This window comes from Vanacampus margaritifer, chromosome 19, assembly GCF_051991255.1.
Source record: "Vanacampus margaritifer isolate UIUO_Vmar chromosome 19, RoL_Vmar_1.0, whole genome shotgun sequence".
In the NCBI taxonomy this organism is placed as follows: Eukaryota; Metazoa; Chordata; class Actinopteri; order Syngnathiformes; family Syngnathidae; genus Vanacampus; species Vanacampus margaritifer.
Window position 1 is genome coordinate 6596874 of NC_135450.1, and position 23873 is coordinate 6620746.

The 23873-nt window shown below is 38.4% G+C and overlaps 1 protein-coding gene across 27 annotated transcripts in view; it reads right to left on the reverse strand.

Moving 5' to 3' along the window:
* Nucleotides 1–23873, reverse strand: part of nrxn3b (neurexin 3b) — a 275664-nt gene that overhangs the window by 15476 nt on the left and 236315 nt on the right. For 15 of the 27 annotated variants that reach the window (XR_013289416.1, XR_013289415.1, XM_077552593.1 and 12 more), the window contains 3 exons: nucleotides 16817–16906; nucleotides 15141–15451; nucleotides 183–261 (listed from right to left, as the gene is read on the reverse strand). Coding sequence is in view for 25 of the 27 variants with exons in the window: in XM_077552593.1 (XP_077408719.1) it covers nucleotides 183–261; nucleotides 15141–15451; nucleotides 16817–16906 (480 nt within the window). In the remaining 2 variants the exon portion in view is untranslated. The remainder of the gene's footprint in view (nucleotides 1–182; nucleotides 262–15140; nucleotides 15452–16816; nucleotides 16907–23873) is intronic. The other 12 variants (XM_077552596.1, XM_077552595.1, XM_077552597.1 and 9 more) reach the window with 2 other exon arrangements.

Sequence of the window (23873 nt, forward strand, 5' to 3'; positions counted from 1 at the left end):
ACTAAATTCATGTGTGAAAAGGTTTCAGTGTGGCTTTTTTTCTTACACGGTTACACTTGAACCTCTAACGGGACATGATGCTAAGAGGAGAGGCTCCTCAGAAACAAATAAATCAAGAAATAAAAAGTTGGGGGAATCTGACTTGGGTTCGAAGCAAGCACAACTTGACACACACATCCCACCTGTGTGTCCGGAATCGCATTCTTCCAGATCCTCGTCGTCACTGGAGCACTCGGCCGATGAAACAATGTCATCTGTTGTCTAGAACGAAAGACACACAAATAAAAAACAAACACACAGTAAGTTTTGACATTATTATTTAATACACATTTATCTCAGTAGAAATACAGTAGTTAAATAACAAGTTTGATAGTTGATAATCAGCTAACGAGGCTAATGTAGGCTATGTAGGTAGGTACTACCCCAACCGCCCTGCTAGTTAGATAGTTGATAGTTAGTTAGCTAACAAGCCAACTAGCTAGTAGGCTATGTACAGTATGTAGGTAGGTACTACACCGACCCCCCTGCTAGTTAGATAGTTGATTGTTATCTAGCTAGTTAGTAGGCTACATAGGTAGGTACCACCTGACCCCCATGCTAGTTAGATAGTTGATCGTTTTAGTAGGCTAGCTAGCGGGTAGGCTATGTAGGTAGGTAGGTACCACCCCAACCCCTCTTCTAGATAGATAGTTGATAGTTAGCTAACTAGCTAGTAGGCTAGGTAGGTAGGTACCACCCAACCCCCCTGCTAGTTAGATCGTTGATAGTTAGCTATGTAGGTAGGTAGGTACCATCTGACCCCCTGCTAGTTAGATAGTTGATAGTTAGCTAACTAGCTAGCCTGCTAGCTAGTTAGTAGGTAGGTACCACCCGACCCCCCCTGTTAGTTAGATAGTTGATAGTTAGCTATGTAGGTAGGTAGGTACCACACGACCCCCTGCTAGTTAGATAGTTGATAGTTAGCTAGCAGGCTAGCTAGCTAGTAGGCTAGGTAGGTAGGTACCACCCCGATTCTCCTGCTAGTTAGATAGTTGATAGTTAGCTAACTAGCTAGCAGGCTAGCTAGCTAGTAGGCTAGGTAGGTAGGTACCACCCCGACCACCCTTTTAGTTAGATAGTTGATAGTTAGCTAACTAGCTAGCAGGTTAGCTAGCTAGTAGGCTATGTAGGTAGGTAGGTAGATCATCTCCACCCAACCCCGCCCTTTATTCTTTGTCTTTTGGGGTAAACCAAGGAGGACAAGATTAGGGGTGTAGGTTGTATTTCAAGCTGCGCCGAGCAGCCGCTGTTTATTAGAATGAATCAGCGGGGTAATAAAGCAGGTGCTGTCACTGGGCTGGGTTATGAAATCAGAACACTGATTGAGTTTTGCAGTGCTGCTTCGTGCACGGGCTGTAAATATCATTGGCTTTGACAGAATAATGAAAGGCGCCCCCACCCTGCTCAGACTGCTGCTTTAAAAAGGGCCGCCTCCACAGCAATGCACTTTATTTGAGAGGTGGATTCATTTATTTTTTTACTCACATTGCAAACATCTAATATTCCTAACATGTAATAATGTGTTTGTGTACGCATTGCACCCAATTAAGTACGCAGGCATTAGGAGGCTAGAAAGTGCGTTTAAGCAAAACAGATGTAAAATACAGGCCTCTAGTAAACCTAATGTTTTTTATTGAAAACACATTATGGGTGTAAATGTCATCATCATCATAAGCAGTAACCCTCTTTCAGCAATAATCAAGCCAACAGATGTGGGTGGCAGGGACACAAAGACATGAAATGGCCACTTCACATTTGCTTGCAGTCATTTCCACCAGAATGGATGTAATTCCGCATGTCATGTATGCTGAAATACCTAAATAGGCTATAATTATTCAAATTTACATTTCATATGCCAGAGAGATTTATTTACCGTATTTTTCGGACAATAAATTAAATTAATAAATCATCATACTGGGCTATAAATCACATTTTATGCGTAAACTTATTTTACAAAAACTGAGGCCAAAAACAATAGGCAAAATTTCAACTTCTAACTACAGAAAGTTTTTTCTTTTTAGTTTCAAATGGCTTCCCTCAACTGGAACCTGCGTCGCATGATGGTCAAAGGTAAATTCCTAAAATCGTTAATTGTCCCTTATGGTGCTGTAAGTAGTAAACCTTGTTGTGGCAAATGCTGCATGCTAATAAAGGTGGCGGTAATACACCAGAAATATTTGCCAACAGCCAAAAACAAAGTTAAAGAAGAAATAGAAGTAGTCATTCTATTCAAGGTAAGCCATTTTAAACTAAAAAGAACAACTTTTCTATAGTTAGAAGCGCAAGTTTCAAATCCAACCCTCTTTGTTCGCTGCCGTCAACATGATTAGGTAATGGGAACGGGCATTTTGGATTCAAGGCGGAGCTCTAATTTTAATATATGCAAATTGCACCCGATGAGCCAAAATATGACAAATGTGTGACTTATAGTCAGAAAAATATGGTTAATTATTGCTCAGGTCAATTGTTTACAGTATATAGTCTTTAGAGTTTCAGTTGGAGTGATCAAATAAGTCAAAACACACTAAAACCTCAACATTTTTTAAACTTGCTTTGGAGCTAGTGTCAGATTGAAGACTCAATTTTATACAAATGGAGGATTAAATCCGTATTTGTATTTTGCTTTTTACCACAGCTGTTGTCAATGTTAAGGTAGTCTTTTGTGTTCCGCAGGCTTTAACTCTCATTTCTTCTTGAATCCAAATCCACTTTCTTCCAATACGACACATAAGGAGCACGTGGGGAGCACGTAAGTAATGGAGGCAATCAACATAAATTCAACCTCATTTGATTGCTGCATCAATTACACAAAATTACCCAGTGGAGGAAAAAAAATAACTGTGTGAATAATTGATTTGAAAATGTAATCCTGATGCGGAATGGATTAGTCAAATTTTATTTGGTATCTTCTGGTTGCATAGATTTATAGAAATAAAGTTGTTCTTATTGATCTGTTTCGTACTAGAGCAGTGCCATCACATACTTGAATCTCATTCATTATTACTAATCACATATAATTAAAGGTCATTTGTTATTTTTAGGAGCGCTAGTGCCACTTTGCATCAATCAGGAACCAGGAAGTAGCCCTCAGTTTCAAAAAGGTCGATGACCCCTGATCGCCACGCAGCGTCATCTACAGTAAGTGGCTGATTGCATTTTGAGAAAATGGCTTTCAAGTGCCACGTTTGCTAAGCCGGCACGACGAGAGACGCATTCGTCTTAATGAAACGCGTGATACATCCCTTGCTTCCTCGTCAAGGCCCCAAGGTGCGTTTGCTTAATACGGAGCCAATGAAGTGACACACAAAAGCTCATTCTACCCTCCGTGGGATAACAACATAAGGCCGCCGAAATAAAGGGAGTTGTTCGGGTGCAAGAAAAAGCCGTAGACTGCTGAGAAGGGAGCCTACAGTGGCAGAGCATAATGATGTGGTTGGCCAACAGGACTACAAAAACTGATTTCACAGCTGGGGAAATCCAATTCTCAAAATCTCCATAACATACAGTGGGACACACTCTGGTAACACCAAAAAAAAAAGAAGGAAAACAAAATATTATTTTTGTGTAAAAAAGAAAAAAGGGTTGGCAGGATTCTCACTTTATTTTCAGAATTCTGACTTGTCACTTTATTCTCAGAATTCTGACTTTAATCTCAGAATCGTGACTTTAAAGTCAGAATTCTCACTTTATTCTCAGAATTCTGACTTTAAAGTCAGGATTCTTACTTTGTGACATAGAGCTATGTATAGTGGGGTGAAGTCAGAAAGTCAGAATTCTCCCTTTAAAGTCAGAATTCTGACTTTCATCTCAGAATTCTAACTTTAACTTATTCACTGCTATAAATTCATTTGAGCCGTTTCTATTAGTTTAATGTTTTTTTTCTACTTTTGTTAACAAGAGTAAGAAAACCTAGAACTTTTTTTATTGTACATTTAGCTATACATTCATTTGAACTATTTCTATTAGTTTAACGTTTTTTTTTCTACTTTTGTTAACAAGACTAAGAAAACCTAGAACTTTTTTTTAAATTGTACATTTAGAACAGATATAAAATTTGTGATTAATCGTGAGTTAACTAGTGAAGTCATGTGATTAATTACAATTTTAAAAAAATTAATCACCTGACATCCCTAATTTTTAATAATCTTTTATTAAAAAAAAAAGATTAAGAAAATAAAATATTATTAAAAATTAGGGGCGTCAGGCAATTAAATTTAGTCTTTTTTTTCCCTAGGTTTTCATACACTCTTGTTAACAAAGTTTAAAAAAAAAAAAGGAAAACAAGTTTAAATGATTTTTTTGACGTCCATAGCCGTCAATGGCAGTGAATGAGTTAATTTCAGAATTCTGACTTTAATGTCTGACTTTAACTTTCCTGTTCCGTCGACATTTAAGGTGAGGCATTTAAAAATTCAAGTGGCCAACAAAACACACATGACCAAAGACATGGTGCATATTTAAGCAAAACAATATGTCTGCTATCTGCTGCCTGCGTGTGAAAGAAAGCAGTCAGTTGAAACATCACGCCCGATTAATTCCAATGACATCGTTGTGAGTCTTAACAACACAAACAAACACAGCAGCAAAATCAATAAATAACCAGTCCTCATTAAAAGAGCTTTTACTTCTGACTGCTTCTGCACATCAACCAGGAGGATTCCTCACGGGATCAATATAGACAGACAGCCTTCTGGAACATCAGTCACAACTCAAAGCGCTTTATGTTCACAGTTGAAAGAAGCAGCAACAACACACAAGATGGCTCAAGATTCTGCTTCCAAAAATCTTTTAATTACAATTTCTGAACTGCAGTGCATGAATTATAGTGAACCACCACAAGGGTTTTTCGAGATACGAACCGTCATCTGGCCGATTACTTTCCTTTGACTTGCAAGTAAAAACTTTTGATGAGAGCTCGATGAGTGACAATGAACTAAAGTCAAGTGACTTTACAACAAGCAGTTTGGCAAATAGTGAAAAATTCTTCAAAAATGAGGCTTCAAGTTTATTGCCACCCCCAGTTCAAGTTTCCTGTCAAACTACACGCGAAACAAAGATAATTACGTACACGTAAAACAACATACAGCTTTGCCTTAATGACGTCAATTAGCTTCATGCTAACAGACAATTCAAAACAGTAGAGACAGGCTAACATTAGCATTGGTGTCTTGTATTTCTTGTATATGATTTCTTATCTTATATATTTCTTATCGGCCCACGGCTTGGGTCAATTTGACCCGAAAAATTTGATTGTTTAAAAAAAAAAGGGGGGGGGGGGCAAATTGACCCAAGTAGCGGGTGGGTCTAATTTTTGACCATAATTTGGTTATTTTTGACCCAGAACTTTCAAGAGTGTCTGTCTGTAATATTGTTCTATATATTACAGTACTGCCTTGAGCATCATCTTTCCTCATTGAAATTGATAAAATGCTTTGATTCATCCATTGAAAAATTTCACCACAAATGGTGGTTGTGCCATTGGGTCATTTTTTCAAAATAAACTGGGTTATTTTTGACCCAGCAGTTTTAAATACCATCATATGATCTAAACCAGACGCCCTAAAAAGTGCTGGGTCAAAAAAAACAAGCTCATTTTGGTCAAAAATTGGATCAAATCGAGAAATGTCCAAGTTTTGACCAAAATTGGGTTATTATTGACTCAGCAGTTTTAACAATGTAAACATAATTTGTAACACGATTGAGGATTGACCCAATGACAATGCTCTTGTTGGCGTGGCATTAAGTAGTAATTTAAGTCATATTAGTGCTCATGGTGTTACAAAAAGATGACTTTAAAAGTTGCGACAGCTTCAGCTGCCCCAACAGTCTATCATCTTCTCCCTCGGGGTCAATAATAGCAACGGAAAGGCTAAAAGGCTCCAGGCTTCCAAACATGACACGAAGCACGAGAATGATAGCGCCGTCTGGGGAGGCGAGCAGGAACACAAGCAGGCTACATTCCACTGAGTCATATCATCATGGAAGTTGCTCTTGAACACACCACAGTCATAATAAATGACCTTCAAATGCTTTTCTGCCCTAAAGGGCGGAGGAAACAGAGAAACAAAGCCTTTTGAGAAACAACACATTATGGAACCCCATTACTTCTTCTATCATACCCAATTTGGGTTATTTACAAAGGCAGAATGCCTGATGGCTAAAACTGTTGTGTGTGTGTTTTTTCGAGCAGATGAGAGAAAAACGGAAGAACCCAGACAAATCAATTTTCCTCGAGCACTTCATCCCAGCAGACAGTTGCCATGGATATGCAATATGGTTACACGTTGAGAGATCAAAGTGACGACGCTGAGGCAAGGGCAAATCAAAGACAGGATTCAAAGCAACTTCTTAATATTCCCCGCGGTGCTGCTTCGTCACCTTGAACTTTTATATGCTTCGTACAGACATGGCCCAAATCATTGGGAGACTTCTATGAAAGAAAAACATAATAATAATAATATATATCTATATATATCTATATCTATATATATATCTATAAAACTTCTCCCTGAGAAAGAGAATTACACATAATGCGCACTCAAATACAAAACATAATTTGTTTAGCTTATCTCAAAGCTAATGACCATAGGAAAACGCCATCAACTCGCTAACGCTAATTAGCGCGCTACTTGCGGCACTCAAAAGAATGGCTATTCATACAAAAAGGCTGCATGAATGCATATACAAAAGCATCTTAACAATACTCACAGGCATGTACTCTTCCTACGCTGAAAAACTCAACTTGTATTGATAACTTGGTTACGACTTGTCTTCTACTCCCTCATGTGGCTCCATCTCAACGCTCGGATGTACACGGCTCGGCTAAATTGGGCAAAAAGCACAGATTCAAGAATCTCTACTTTTAAACTATCGCACTACTTCTTTGTCCCTGGACTTTCTATCGGAGGTTTATGGAAGTTGAGGACAGTCTGTTGTGTGTTATCTTGTCCAATCTGAGCTTTGGCAGGCCGACAAGGCGCACGCTTGTATTACACGGGGAATCAATGGCGCTCTGCCCTATTCTTATCTGTCACACTGCCATAACTTGTTCTGTCCGTGTTCTTCACTCGGTGCCAGATAAGAAAAATGGGCTGAAGAATGATAATGATTGAAATGGCATCATAGAATGTAAGATGAAAAAAATGATTAAACTTTCCCCTCTGGATTAAATAATAAATGTCAGGCTCCTCCTACAGCTATGAAGTGTAACTTGTGTTGTAAATAAACTGGCATTTGTGAACCATATAAGACATGGTTGGAAGTTGAAGAATAAAATTATTTTGTCCTCTTTGCGTGTTCCAAAATTTGAAGACAGATTTAATGTAAGAAAAAACACCTTTGCAAAAATGATTTAATCTAACAGAGATCTCTGGACATCGTGACAGGCTCCAAACATCACATAACAGGTGGCATTTTCAGAGTGCCGAATGTGTCTCTTCCGCGTGTAAAATGGCTTCTTATAGTTAAACAGACCGCCTCTCTTTCATTTGTAGACAAAACATACTCTCTTGGTACTTTTCCGTGAGCGATGGCGAAAACAAAGTCAGGGGTGTGTGTTCGAGACAGATTCTGTTCTCAAGGACCAAATGTGTTTTCGCACAGAACGCTGAGAAGGAATTTTTTAGACTAAACAATATGTTCCAGCTTAGTTTAAGGTCAAATTATACTGAGTTCAACACTACCTCACATCTACAAAACATTTTGGCATGGTTAATATAAAGAATTAAAATTTTAATAATGTATAACAATGGTTAATATATGAAATTAAAGAATTTAAATGTTAATAATATCTAACAAAGTGTTGACGGTCTTCTGCTCAGATTTAGTTAGAACTGTTTTAGTTTAGTCATAACTGTTTAGATTTAGTCATAACTGTTTTAATTTCCTCAATAGAGCTTGGTGAGTGTTTGAATGAGTTTGAAGAATGTTGTAAGTGTCACCAATCTTGGCACTTGTGATGAGAAGCAGCCATTTGTCTGTCATTCATGAGTGACCGGAATATTCTGTAAAATAAATCCTTCGAAGGACCTGTTCACCGATCTCCAGTCTGTATTCAGAAAATCAACATTCTCTCTACCCGAAAAACAACGAACACGCGGAAGACAAAGATGGTCTTCTAACAGAAGCAAACAAAAAACAAAAACAAAACAGTAACGTTAGCATTGATGCTAATACAACATGGGAGGAATCCTGGCAATAAGAGATACATTATTCTTCTAAATTCAAACTAGTGTACCATCAGATGATAAAATTATCATCTTTAGCTAGTTTGATTTGATGATTATATATCTATTGATTTAATTATTAGCCAGAAAGGTGGAATGTCAAAGTCGCTTCCTCTTTAGTGGGTCTTTACTATTTTAGTGTGTCAATTTAAAAATAATGAGATCCAGGATCAACAAGTTTAATGATCTCCCAAACCAAATCTTGATATTTCCAGTGAGATTTGATGAGTTTAGAGAAAATCACAATAGGCTGGGTCCAAATGAATAAAGCAAACAAAAGAGTGTTGGACTCCAGCGTGTTGTTTTGCGCAAAATTGGTTATGTGGCGATGATTTCTCTTTTTCCCAAGGACCAGCCAGCGTACACAGCACAGCGAGGGCTGCTGGCACACAGAAAACTCTAATTGCCCCGAGGCCAAAGGCAGCCACTTTCAAACAGGGTCGTTCGTCTTCTCCTGGAAAAGGAAATGGTCTTCAGCCCTGATGCTTAATCACCCCCCTGCCGCAGTGTACAAGGTCATCAGGGAAGCCTTGCGACAAACAGACTTACTCACACACTCAGATGTAAACAGACAAGCCTGAAGACTTCTGTTGAGTTCGAAATTTTATGTTAGCATGCAATGTTATTATATACATGTGAGGTATTGAGGCTCTACTAATATATATATATATATATATATATATATATATACACACACACATACTTTAAGTGGTGCTACAAGAGAGCCTATTACCACGGATTATATAATAAATGGTAATGGTATTCCAAAATAATTTTTCATTACAGTGTGTTCATATTCTAGTTGTCTGTTATATCCATGCACTGTAATATTTGTGAGTCTGACAATACTCAACAAAAGTCCCTCAAATGAGCTGAATTCGCTTTTTACTCTAAAGCCAACAACAACACAAAAGTTTACTTCAGAAGTCTATTGGCTTGGTTGTCACACTGTGTGACATATGAAACAGTTTCTTCTCCGTTTGAGCTTCCTTTTCACAGTTTTGCACTATTATGACTTGAAGGGTCTAATAACAAATCAATGTAGTGGTTATGCAACTGCTGGAAGCTTCCCATCCTCACACTCAGCCGGGGGTCCCATTTGGGTTCAGCTCTTAATGAGTGCAAAGCAAATTAAGCATTTCATTTAGTGTCTCTTTAGCAGATGAAAGTTGAAATGTAATCGCCAACCGTGAAATTAGTATAAAAGCTGATCAGGACCTGAGTGACTGACCAACCTTTTACCCACTGTTAATAAACTAACAACAAACTGGAGTAAGTCAAATATTAAAAACAGATTTAAGTATGATATATGCTTGATAACACAAAAAATGCCCTCCACCCCTTTTTTATGTTTCCTTTTTCATTTAAGAAACTTGTAGCACTGATTGGTCACCTGCCAGGCTTCCCATTCTGTCGCCCTCTGTTGGTCTTTTTTCTTTTCTTTTCTTTTTTTTAAATCTTGTACAGGTTGTGACTGTGTTTTACATACTTGGTCATGATTCTGATTCTGAACGTGCCAACATTCCCCTATCAACATGAACAACTCTGATTATTGAGGTTCATCGTTTATCTAAGAAATATAACTGCATCCCTCCTTCCTGTTTTAATACCAAACTCTACAAACCACACATCAAATATATTATACATGTTAAACTAAATTAGATCAACATTAAAATGAACACATAACCTTAACAGATTAGTCTGAAATGCTGCCATGTTGTTTTTGAGGATGAGAAATGCGGGTGGAAAAAAAAAATATACTGAAATAGGATTTAAAACATTGCAAAACCATGGAGAACCATATAATAGCGTTAAAAAGCTAATTATACACCATGTATTATTCAAATATCTGCAGCACACCACTATAATGTATGCATATGAACAAAATAACAAATCGGAAGCAACATAAATAAACACCACAGCGTTAGCCAAGCACGCAACAGTACGAATAAAAGTGAAGAACACACAAATTGTGGAAATTTAATGATCAACCGTAATCCAGAATTGTCTTCATTCGCGTAAACTGTATTGCTCATATTATGTTTTAACCTTATAAAGCCAAACGTATCATGAAATAGAGGGCTCAAAATGTCTTGTATTTAAAAGGAGTATAATATTTTTTCCCATTAAAACCTTGATGTATATGATCTGACACATGCATTGCACAGATAATCCAATAGAGGGCAGTATCACTCTGCTGATGCCTTTTCCAGCTACCTTGCAAGATTGTTCCAATTGAGAAAGGCGAGACACCTATACTTAACAGAGGTGGCAAATCCAGGTCCAGAAATGAAAACCCTGCCACAGTTTGGATTTAGCCCCAGGTGCTAGCTAGCTAGCTCACATGGTGCTCGTTTACGTACTAGGGAGCTAGCTAGCTCACTTGCTAGCATCAGGGGCTAAAGCCAAACTGTGGCAGGGTTTTTTACTTTCTGGATCTGGATTTGCCACCACTGCTTATCAATAGGGGGAAATGTTCTTTCTGATTTTTGGGCAACTAATATGTTTGATATGTCTGTTTATTATTATTATTTTAACAGTTGTACAAATTTAAAGCATTGTGACCGGGTGTATCAAATATGACACAAATCAAAAGTCATATGTGGAAGTTGATTTGCTCAAAATTGTGTGTTTGTTTGTTCGAAAGGACCAATAAATACTCGATTTACAAAGAATCAGAATTTTCTCTCATATATTTCATGGTTCAGGCTTTATAGGGTTAATTTTCGGTTCTATTGTGCCGTTTTGTTGTTGTAGAATCACCAAAAACAACATTTGTGTCATTTTTTTGGCATATTTTCATGTAAAATCTTGTATTGCACATATGCAGTACCACTCTAATTAAATAAATGGTAATGTTGCAGTGGGAAAAAAGGTCAATTAAAGCCCAAAGAGAATATCGGCTGTCATTGCAAATTCCTAACTTTTTGAAAAGGCTTAGCCCAGGATTTAATAAGTGACTGTTCCACTTGTCTAATCCATGTAAGTGTGCTGGCACCCGCTGCGGGTTCGATGTCATCTGTTCTTAAAGAAGAAGAACCTGGATTTGAGATGTAAATTCCCCAAATAACACGTGGGGGGTTACTTAATCCACAATTATTCCAACAGATATGCAGCATAATTAGGGGACATTTGAATTTCCGCCACTGAAGTGATGTTCCACTCAGCTGCTTTTAACCATTTGCATGGGAAGTCAACACTGTCTATGTGTTCAGGCTTATCTCGGCACTTTGTTGCATCCACTGGAGTTTTGCATTTTAATTGGACACGTGTAAAAGGTTTAACCAGTCAGAAATCTTTTTAAGTCAACGCAGCATGAGGTGACACCATCACTAGACGGAGCTTGAGCTCGAAACACGTTGCATACTTCTATGTATGATTGTTTGGGCCCTAGTTGGGCAAGCAAGCACCCTGTTGTGCAAGTGCCGGCTGACAAGACAGCAGGGTTATGTACACAAACACATCCTATGGCTCTATACAAGCTGTGAGAGACATAGGGGACATCCATTACCAACACCCCTGTAGTTTAATCACCCTGCAGGGAGCTGCTTGGTGCTCTAACACCAAGTGACAAAACCACACAAGAAGATCACACAAGTGGGGACAGTACATGTAAAAGTACGGGAACGTGCCCTGGGAATGAATAAACATCCACCCAATTATATTTCCTCATATGATGTCAAGTGACTGTTAGAATGAATGTACATAGGTTATCCCATATTTACTCGCAGTATAGTAACAGGAACTGCGCTTCATCACAAGATAGCGGAAGTGACCAACAAGCCGGATTTTGTATTTCAAGACGGCCGAGTGAACACGTCTGACCCTCAGATAAGCCACGTAGCACAACAATGACCTAGCGACGGGAAGAAAAGAAAGCATCTTTTGTGTCTATGTCCCCTCGGAGCGATCATTAATTAAGCGTGAGATTGGTTCTTGCCACCCGGCGCTTACTGTGGCGTTCCAAAGGGGTTGAGGGATTCGCTAAATCTCACCTGAGAGACAGAGAGGGCGAGCGTTTGTGAAGTGGGCTCAAAATAGATTTGCAAGGAGACCAAAATGTATGTTTCGGTCTACTAAACACAGACACACTTACACGAACAAGAGTGATGGCGCATCTTGGGTAGTATTGACCATAGATGTTTTGCTTTATTGAAAGCAAGAGGTGGGATTTAACAACATGGTTCAAGTCACACAAATCAGATTGTTTTTTTCTGCTTTGCGCGGCTGGTCAAATTATGACACAAAAGTTGCACTAAAACCTCTCATGGTGCATGGTGTCAAACGAGACTTCAGTAAATCTTGAGAAAGCACTCAACTCATTTCTGATTTTCTTCAGCTTTTTTTCGTGTGATTTTATTAAAGAAAAGAGGAAAAGTGATGATACAAATGGAAATTGAATCTATGTGGCAATACTGTAAGGCAGTGGTCCCCAACCACCGGGCCTTGGTATCATTTGGTACCAGGCCGCACAGAGAGAATGAACAAAAAATCAATCATTGATTGCAAGTCTGAAGTAAACGACAACGTTTTAGGGCCACGTATAAATATATTTTTTTTTAGAGAGAAATGGCAATATTCCGAGAAAAAAACTTTATAAAGTGGCAAATTTGCCAGAAAGTTTTGAGAAAAAAACTTGTAATTTTGCTTATTTATAAAGCGGCAGATTAACGAGTTTATAAAGTGGCATTTTCGAAATAAAAACTCGGAAGCAGGATGTAGTTCTAGCTCCGGTATGACGAAAAACACGCATGTTAGCGATTAGATATAATTAGCTGGTCGTATGAATTGCTCTGACAACTTTCTGTACACATGGCCCAAACAATTGGCTTGAAAAAAAAGCTGGACAAAGGAGGTACAAGGAAGGCCCAAAAGCGCGACTGTCCCCAAAACGTCTGGTCACTAATTCCAATACATGTCACGTCTTACTGACCTCAGTCATAAACCGAACCCCCACCTATATAAAGACCACCTGTCTAGATTGAGTCATCTACACTAAAGTAAAACATGCTTGACTACTTTAGTCGTGCTAAAGTGCCACCATCACAAACCATCTGTTGCTGCGGTCAAGAGGCTAACAAGCAGTGAGTGCTACCTGGAATCCAACTTGTTTGCCAGCTCGATCTGCCTGCAGCCTTGAGAGAGTTATTGCTTTAATATGAGCAACGGCTTGTTCAATTTGTCTCCTGGGTGTCAAATGACCACATAGCGTGATTACTTTCTTAGCACAGCGGCAACAGCCACTGGCTCGGAGTCAGACTGACAAAAGACAGTTGGGCACGGGGGGTGGTGGAAAAATAGGGCAATGGATAAAACGAGAGCAAGTTTGTTTTAGCCTTAAAACAAGATATTACACTCCCAGAAGCACAGCGATGCAGAAGCAGCTCAACTTTAATCCAGCCATAGTCACAAACAGCAAAGAAGACGATTTGTGTATACTGACAGTCTGACACTGTCATATTGCAAAATAAGTAGTACTCCACAAAATTCATGCCTTCACAGCTGTGTACGCACAACCAAAAAGGGTCGAAGCAAACAGACAGATTGCACGCTTGACAAATTCATTTGGATTGTGTTGTCGCAACGGCGCATGTAATAATACACCAAAAAGGCTCATAGAAGATAGAACCCTGGATAGAAATAAAGTTTAGACTTGCTATGTGTTTTATAAAAAAACATTTCATGTCAATTCCTACTGAGATGTGTTTCAATGGTGAGAAATACTGTTAAGCGGAAACACTAAAGAGAAACGAAGGGAGGACTATAAAACTGGTTCAAACCACGTGCATATATACAGTTGGGGTAAAATCAGAGCTATATAAACTGCAACAATATTCAGCCATACATATCAGTAACGTGCAGCTCAACAATTTTGCATCAAAAGAGTTTAAAATAACTCACGGAGTTCTCCAAGGGTCTATGCTAGGTCCTAAACTATTCATACTGTATATCAATGACATTTGCTGTGCCTTTAATTTTTTTTTTTTAAGTCGTATTGCTGATGATGTTCAAATGTCAAGCTTTACGAATAACTGTTCAAATGATATAAAAACAACTAAACCATCAGCATTTATCCAATTAAACACGAACAACTTCTATGACTCGTCGATATTAATAAACATTAAAACAAGATAAAAATGTTCAAAAAATATTAAAACAGACAAAAGTGAACGAGCCCTAACGAGAAATTTGCTCGCTTCGCACAAGTTACCCCTCAGATCTGTTTGTTTACGTTTGCGACTGAGAAGTCAACCCTAAACATTTCCTGACCGTAATATGTTATATGCGACCTCACTCGTCTAAACATGACATTCTGATGAATACTACATTTGTGGAAAACGAGTTATGAAGCAAAATCCAGCTGTTTTTATCATCTTAGGGCGAGGCCATTTTGCCACTTGCTTTCACAGTTGCACACGGCTCAGGCAACAACCAATCACAGCTCAGCTTCAGAAAACAGGTGAGCTGTGATTGGTTGTTACCTGAGACCTGAGCAACTGTGATGTCATTTTGACTCGACAGCAAGTGGTGAAATGGCTGCCTACTGTGCTTTTCTTTTTCTCTTTAAAAAAAAAAGATTTTTTTTTTTTAATGTTATACTGTACATGTAAATTGGATTGACTATTATTTGTATTATTCATATATGTTTAATAAATGTAAAAAAAAAAAAATAATTCTGCCTTCTGATATTGATAAAAAACAGCTGCATTTTGCTGCTTAACTCATGTTCAACTCATCAAAATACTGTATTTCGACTAGTGGGGCTGCATAGAACATATCAATAATCAATAATGTCAATAATCTTTTGGGGGGTTGACTTCCTATTTAAATTGAATAACTGGACAAATCGCGCCAAGACTTGACTTGCCATCTTACCTGGATGGTGGGTGGCGAGCGCTGCTTGCGAGTGGTGGTGGTGGACAGGGTGGTGGTGGTCTCGATGAAGGTGGTGGACATCTCGGGCGGTACTGAGGTGGTTGTGCGTGCTGCGCCCCGACTAGCCGGCACGTCCCCCACCAGCCGGACGCTGCCGTTCACCTTGATATTGACGTGACCTTCGGCGGCCATGTTGAGGACCTTGAGGCCGTTGTAGTAGAGGCCTGAAAGCTGGCCCTGGTACGGCCGCTTGCGGTCGTTTCCACCAATGGAAATTGTCGCTTGGGTGTTGAAGATAGTGAGTTGCCGGCCTGAGACAGGAGGAGGAGTTATATACAAATTGTATAAAAGTGTTGTATATATTGAAAAGAAAAAAATTAATATAATTACTTATTATAACTAGTTGATGTGAATGTAAAAAGATTAATGGTGTAAGCTGATGAATCTGCTTTTAACAGCAACATTTTTAAAAATGCACTCACTTGAATTATTAAATATACATAAAATTTAATATAAAATTACAAATATATATATATATATATATATATATATATATATATATATATAAACATATATCACTAAATATATCTCAGTGAGGTACATTTATTGTAATGGCTAGTGTGTGCACCAGCCCTATTACTAAAAATAACAGATGCAATATATTGTATGAAAACATACACATACACTCAAAATAAACATTCTTTGCACAAAACTGTGGGCTCATACCAAAGTTTAATAATTATTGTTATATATGGAATTATTAAATATACATAAAATTATATATATATATATATATATATATATAAAATTAAATATAAAATAAATTAAATAAAAATTACATTTAACAAAAAAAATACACATAAGTTAAAATTATTATTATTTTTAATATACATACACTCAAAATAAACATTCTCTGCACAAAACTGTGGGCTCATATCAAAGTTGAACAAATAACCATGTCAGATGTTTACGAAAAAGAATGAGCAATACGCACTCACCGCATGTCAAATGGAGAAAACAAAAAGTAATTAAGATATGCCCAAATACTGTGAAAACACACCATGCATTTGTTATGAGCTGAACATACACAAACTTATACAAGATAGGGCTGGCAATTAGAAAACTCATTGGTATGTGCACGCCATAATACATTGGGAAGACAGAATGAGGAAGGGTCGGGGGACAAGATGCTCGTGTCACAAAGGCAAAAATGAAATGGCACATGTGCAATCATGCAGGCAGTATCACTTAATGGTATTTTTTTAGGCATGTTTTAGCACTTGTTAAAGGGACTTTATAATCAGGTTATATTGGTTTTGTGCAATTAACTTTATAGGTCGTTTATAATCGTATTATGTTGAGTCATAAACTTGATTATGCAACTAAAACAAGGAGTGAGGGGGGGTTGATTTTTTTTGTGTCCATTCCCTTCCCAGTCCCTTTAACTGGTTCCAAGGATACAACCAACGTTTTAAATGATGACAATGACAAAAGACGCAATGAGAGCTAAGGGTAACTAAAAAATGGAGGAAATAGCAAAAACTGAAATTAAATATTTTACATGTTTTTAAAGGGTTTAAGGGATGGTTTTCCATTCTCGGAGGTCGTAAGGGAACAAGCCGATGGGATGAGAGCAAATCAAAGATGTACACTGGAGAAATTGGATAGAGGTTTACCTTTCTCCTGAAGCCAATCTTCTACTGGCCGGGTATATTTGAATGGGATTTTCTTATTTGCCATTTGATAGCGCTCAATGTCGCTGTTGCCTTAAAGTTTAACAAACAGTTTGAAAGAGTTGGCAACACACAAAACACATTTATACAATGGTTTAGAAGACTTTTATCTTTGTTTATGATTTTTTTATAAAATATTTATGCTGTTTTAAACAAGTCTCTTTTGATTATTATTGTTTTTTTCTTTATGTTAGAACATTCAACATCACACACTGACACGTGAGAGCTAAAAAGTAACCTGCAAGAAAGAATCAAGTATGCTTTAGAAAATCACAAAATACATACAAGTCTGCAAAACAAGCTCAAACAAAACAATCAATATGTCTTACAAGCCCAACTGATGATATTAAGTATTTAAATAGGTAGACATCCAAGAACAATCTTCTTCTCAAGCTAATTGGAGCTAATTGTGCACTAACTCCCACTGGACACCACCTGCTTTTAAATCTCTCGAGCCACACATTAATTGGGCGGAGCTGTTTGTATGCAGGAAAGGAAGCACGTGACAATGCTTGGAGGTAGCGAGAGTTGTCTGAAGTAATGCAGGCCTTTGGGGAGGGAAGTCCGGCAGTGACACAGATTTGAGCAGGACAACGCATACAAATGAGATCATTCCTTCCATAGTGGAAAGACAGACCAGAAAGATTTATTGCTTTACTGCTGGCAATGATTACGGCAACATAATTGTTTCCCCTTGTCTCTCCGTCCTTATACTTCCTTTTTTCCAATCGAAGAAACTCAGTTCGCTAACTAACAAACCGCCAGGCTTCCCTCCGTTGGTAGTTGTTAAGTTTTCAATTCAAAGCTACCTTACTGGCCTTCTTAAAAAGGGACAGGTTGTTCGCACTTATTGGAACAAATGAGTGAAAGGCTTGCCTCACATTTCTAATGTAACAATATAGGTATGACATCCCCACATTATTCGGGTAGAATAATGAAGCGACAGTTCCACTTAGATTGAATATAGCGCACGATAATTATCCTGCTAATGAGGACAATCTCTATCGTTTGCCAATTTGGTATTCAATTTGGTTATTTGAGAAGTGGACGACCTTGCCCCAAAACAGAGCGAGATTCATCCAATAACACCGTCTGTTGGGGAAACTGACTGATGCTGGTCAAAACTGTCATCTGGTGTTCCACATGGTTCAATTTTGGGCCCCCTGCTGTTTTCCTTTAAATTCGTCTTCAGACACATTTTTATTTTTGGGTTTTGACTCAGCATGAGACTTGGCATTGTTTCAGTGTTTTATGGTGCCTGCTGTATTTTGTGTTAGTAATCTAGATACTTTTTTTTAATGTATGTATTATTTGTTTTCTTATGATATTTATTCATTTATTTTGTGTTATTTTGTTTTACCTGTCTTTATTGCTTGACTGATTTTTACTCCATGTACAGCACTTTGTATGCAGCGATGATAAAGTAATTTATAAATAAAATTGAGTTTAAAAAAATTATTGCATTATTGTTCAATTAAAAATATACGTATATTTTTGTAATGTTAAGGTTTTTAGGATTTTTCTCCTTAAATGTCATGTGAACAGTTTAGTCAATTTAAAGTTGGCACTAGTTTTTAGAGTTTTACAACCTGATTTAAAACTTTGCCATGTAATATTTGAGCAAACATAGATGTTTGAATAGTGCCATGTGTTTGGTTGCTATCTTGCCACATTCATTTCACTGAGGCTCCATCACAGCACTAGAGTGCATCAAAATGGTGAAAAATGGCCTCTGTGACAGGCTCCGGGCATTTTGTCCATTTTGGGAAGATGAGCTGCACATTTGATGGACTGCGGTCCTGTCCAAAGTTGGATATTTGCCACCCTTGGTTATATAAACACATCATAACACCCAACCATCCCTTATTTTAACGATACCTTCACTTTTCTCTGGCAATGTTTCGCATTTATTTTCAATTCTGAATCCTACAGTCAGTCACCCATCCTGCTGTGCATCACATATTTATTTGCTATTCACTCTCTGCTTTTAATGCAATCAGCTGCCCTTGCACATCTCGGCTAAATAACTTGGTCTCTATAATTCCTCTACTTTTCATTCACTCTTCAATTCTCTTATTGACTCCCATTGACGTCAGTCCCCGGTATTATATATACATACGCATTTACTTTAATTTTGAGAGCATTTTCAATGCCACCCAGCTCCTTGTGCTATCATTTCCCTGTAGCCACACATCTTATTCCAACAAACCAAAGCCAGTGAATGAGTAACATCATCTATCCAGTAGCTGTGAAATGATAACAATTCTTGGAGATCTTAGTCTGTGATTGTGTCCCAGACATGGATAATCTTATTTGTCCTGTGTACATGCGCGTGGATTTGAGAAAAAGGGCGACTTGCTATTCCAAAACAAAAGACATCGTGAAACAGTGTGCTGCAGTGTTTGCATGGAGATCAGCGTGTTTGGATAAGGCACACGTGTGTATTATTACGGCCCTTCTTGTTAAGATAAGCTTCTTAACTGCAAATAACGGATACGCTCTTTGGGGAGGGAAGTGGTCCCTCATCAGAGACAACCACCCAAATGCCTAAATTTGTGTTGTCTTGGCCCAAGAATTCCTTGATTCAAAGATCCCTCTAAAAAAAAAGTCAGGCAAAAAGATCATGCAATCTAAAAGTAGGCAAGTGAAGTAATTGTGTTACATAAGGAAATTGAAACCATCTCACTGACTTTGGTGGGCTGAGGGAAATATAGATTCATTTCATTTCAATTCATATACATGCAATCTACTTATGTATACATAGTGAACATTACAGTCAGGTGAAAATAGTTTTGAATGATGAGGGCTATATTAACTGCATAGGGTAAACTAGACAAAGTGCAATTTCTGTAGAAATTGTGGGAATGCTGAAAAGCTGAATGCTAAGATTTAAATGCATGTGCTTATGAAGTCAATTGAAAGATAAATGACTAAAGTATTAAAATGTGGTCCAAGCAGGGTTTAAACCCAGGTACTCCGTGGTGGAAGGCAACTGCCCTAACCATTGAGCTAACTTGACTTGTTTGAAATCATGGCTAATGGCGTATTTATTTTGAAAAGGGTCATCTGATGCTAAAAGATGACATGCATTTCATCATTTCAGTGAAATTATAACCATTTCCTGATATGATAGTCAGTTGGCATTGAACCATCGAATGTACTCAAATGTGGTCCACGCGGGATTTGAACCCAGGTACTCCGTGGTGGCAAGTACTTGCTCTAACCACTGGGCTAACTTGGTCATCTGATGCTGAACGCTAACGTGTTTAATCATTTCAGTGAAATTATAAAGCACGTTTTTAAGGTGCAAATGTCTGAACACCAGATATCAAACTTTTTTTTTTTTTTTTTATTCATTGGGTGGAACAAGTATGGGTGGTGGGGTTAAACGAACAATCAGTTTTGGGGCACGGTCTCCAAGTGCCCACTTTAATGTGATGTACTCCCAACATCCCAAGATCTAATGTGTGACTAGTGAACCACATTTAAATGGAATTGTCAAATTAATTAACCATGAACTCGGCTGTGACCCCTCCCACAGTGGCCCACATCTACCTCTCGCCGTCCGCTCTCACTCGCTTAAGTACCAACATTGGGTCTAACCCACCTTCGAGCAAAGTTGGGCCACGCACCGCACAGGATGTGAGCCGGTCACAAAAATAGAGCGCTAGGTCTAAAATGTTTAGCATGAATTCAGATACAGTATAATAAATCAATTGTAGCAAATCCTAACCAATGCTATTTAAAATGGGAACTATACCATGAACTCCTTATTAAACTGTCAACACCATCTATACCTACTTGATCCGCTCATGCCTGTGCAGGGATGCAATTACTCTGAACAAATATGATTCATTTCCATTAGTGCCCCTGGTAAGTGTAACTTTTTTTTTTGTGGGTATTACACAACAGTCTCCAATTATTTTAGTCATTTTGGAATTGTCCTCAAAAACTCCAACTCCAGAGACTTTCAAACCCAATGAAGGAAGAGAGCAGAGAGCGTGAAAGAAAATGAGAGAAAACAAGGCCTCTTCTGTCTTTATGTATGACTTTTCCTCACTCATAAGCATCATATATTTCACAGCATTAGCATCTCACAGCTGTTTGCGTCCAATATTTAACCTGACCGACGTCTTAACGGCTCTCACCTATCATTGTCACAGCAGATGTGTTCATTTATTTGTGTTCAAAAACCTTACACATCTTATCTGAGCTTTTCTGATGAATCCACTTTAAACACATTTTGGTGAGATGTCCAATTAACAAGCAAATAAACCAACACCTCTGTCGTCTATTTCCAGCCAGAGAGAGCACGCAGGCCCGATCTGGTAACTGTTTATCGAGTATCCCCAGCGCCCCGCGGCGCCTGCTGCCTTCACGCTAAACGCAGAATGTGAGGAATCAGTCGATGACGCTACAACATGTAATTGCTCATGAGATGCGGGATAAAGGGGAGAAAAGGATCAATCACTGGCTGCGTAATTACTATCACTGACTGTTCCGCAAAGAACCTTTGCCAAAAAAAATAAATAAATTACAATGCATTCAGGTGGAGACAAAATGGGAATAATAACAATTTGGGCACTCGGCTGATTTGAAAGCTTAAACGATAGATGCTTTTTCTATGTGAAGTCCAGCTGGCAAACATTCATCAGCCTCTCTGAGTGGGCATTTAACAGAATATTGAGGGGGTTGGAAAACAACCACAGCGCATTGATGCAGAGGCCACTTTGAGATAATTTAGAAGGTGGTGGGGGTCAAATGGCTCTGACAAATTATGGCTGTTAAGTAGAACTAAGGAACGTGGGCCCGTCTCCAGCTGAATGGAATAGGAGCCTTGTTTTTTTATTTTTATTATTGTTTTACACTCTGGTTTCTAACAAAAACCTTTGCTGCCAATGTGCTGTTTGTCAACGTTATGGACCCCGGTTCAAATCCAGGACGATAGTGCTCTTGAGTGTTTTTGTGTTAAACTTGGTTGCCCTGAGTCCCGCACTGTCCCACTGTGGAATGGTGTTCCACAGGGTTCAATTCTGGGGCCTCTGCCTGTTTTTATTGTGTCTGCTGACCCTGGGCTCTAAAAACAGTTGAGTCAAAAATAACCCAATTATGGGTTAGAAATGGGCAGACCCTCTACTTGGGTCAATTTGACCCAACTTTGAGTCAAAACTTGGGTCATTTTGCATTAAGCAACCCAGAAAATTGGGTCAGATCGTCTACTTGAGTCAGTTTGACCCACTTTTGGGTAAAACATTGGGTTATTGTCTATAAAACAACCCAGAAAGTTGTGTCAGATCCTCTACTTGTGTAAATTTGACCCAACTTTCTGAGTTGATTTGTACAACAATAATAATAATAATAAAGTTCATTTTGTATAAAACAACACAGAATATTGGGTCAGATCCTATTCTCGAGTTAATTTTACCCAACATTGAGTCAAAAATCGAGTTATTTTGTATAAAACAACCCAAAAATTTGGGGCAGATCCTCACTTGGGTCAATTTGAACCAACTTTGGAGAAAAAAATAGGTCATGGTGTATAAAACAAGCAACAAAGTTGGGTCAGTTCCCCTACTTGGGTCAGGTCAATTTGTGCCGACTTTCTGGGTTTTGCACCCCCCCAAAAAAAGGGATCATTCTGTATATAACAACCCATAAAGTTGGGTCAGATCCCCTACTTGGGTTAAATTCACCCCACTTTGGGTCCAAAAATTGGTAATTTTGTATAAAACACAGAAAATGTGGGTAAAATTGACCCATAAAGTGGATGGGTCCATTTTTTTATCCATAATTGGGTTACTTTTGACCCAACTGTTTTTAGAGTGTGGTGAATTTTTCCTCCATGTACAGCACTTTGTATGCAGCAGTAGCTGTTTTAAAGTGATCTATAAAAATTAAAATCATATAAAGTTGAGTTCTATAACAAATGGTGTCAGAAGTGTGAATATTGGCCATGAGGCCATCGATGACATATCCAGTTAGACCCAATCCTGGACAGATTAGTCCCGACACAGAGGAAGCACAAGGATAACGGATGAGTCCGTTTAAAAAACGTGATCTAGTCGACTAGTCAGTTCAACCCCTATTTTACAACCAATTGAATACAACGCACCCTGGAAGAGGAATCCCGTGCTGCATAATTGTACCTAAGAAACAGTCACTAAAGCATTCTATCTTTGTATGGTGGAAGAAAAGCGAAGGACAGCCAATGGCAAAAGAAAGCGAGCGACAGAAGAGATTAACATCACCTGCATGGCACTGAGCCAAACTACAAACCGTGTGCCAGGTCACGCCAAGGGAGGATGGGGCCCAGTTGGTGGTGATGGCATGCAACTGGGAAAATGCTGAAGGCATGTTAAGATTACAGCCAGAGAAGTAAAAAGGTTACACTTTCATTTCTCTTTGGGATTTTTTCAGCATTTTTTTTAAAATCTCAGTCTTTTTGTCTGAGTAAAAAACTAAACCTAAATTGCTGAGCACTCACTCTCTAATTAAATTCTGCTGCAGCTTGTTCAACACCTCATTTGAGATGTACATATTGGCCTCAACAAAGAAGGTCGTGCTTTCATTACTGTTTGTTAGTAGTCGTAGTAGTGCTCATATTTTGGTGAAGGTTCAGAAAACGGTCCAAATAAAAGGATTGCATTTTCATTGACTGTCTCTGATTACATTCATTTTTTCCATCCCAACTTCTTCTGGCCTCAACTGCTGCTTGGGTGTCTTCCCACTGGGATGCTATGACTAATGCCTCGTAAAAAGAAGAAGACAATGATTTTATCCTTGATTACACATTTACTATACAGTACAAAAATCCCGGGTCAGAGGCATGTGTCATCATCCCAAATGTCGGAGCATGTCTTTAATAATTGGCTGCAAATCAGTACAAAAACAACTTGATTGCTTGGTTCTTCAGGGCATCCATTTTTGGAACAAAATATTGTGGCACATCTCGTCATTTCTCAAGACCAAAAAAAACTGCACAGAATCAACAAGGACTTGT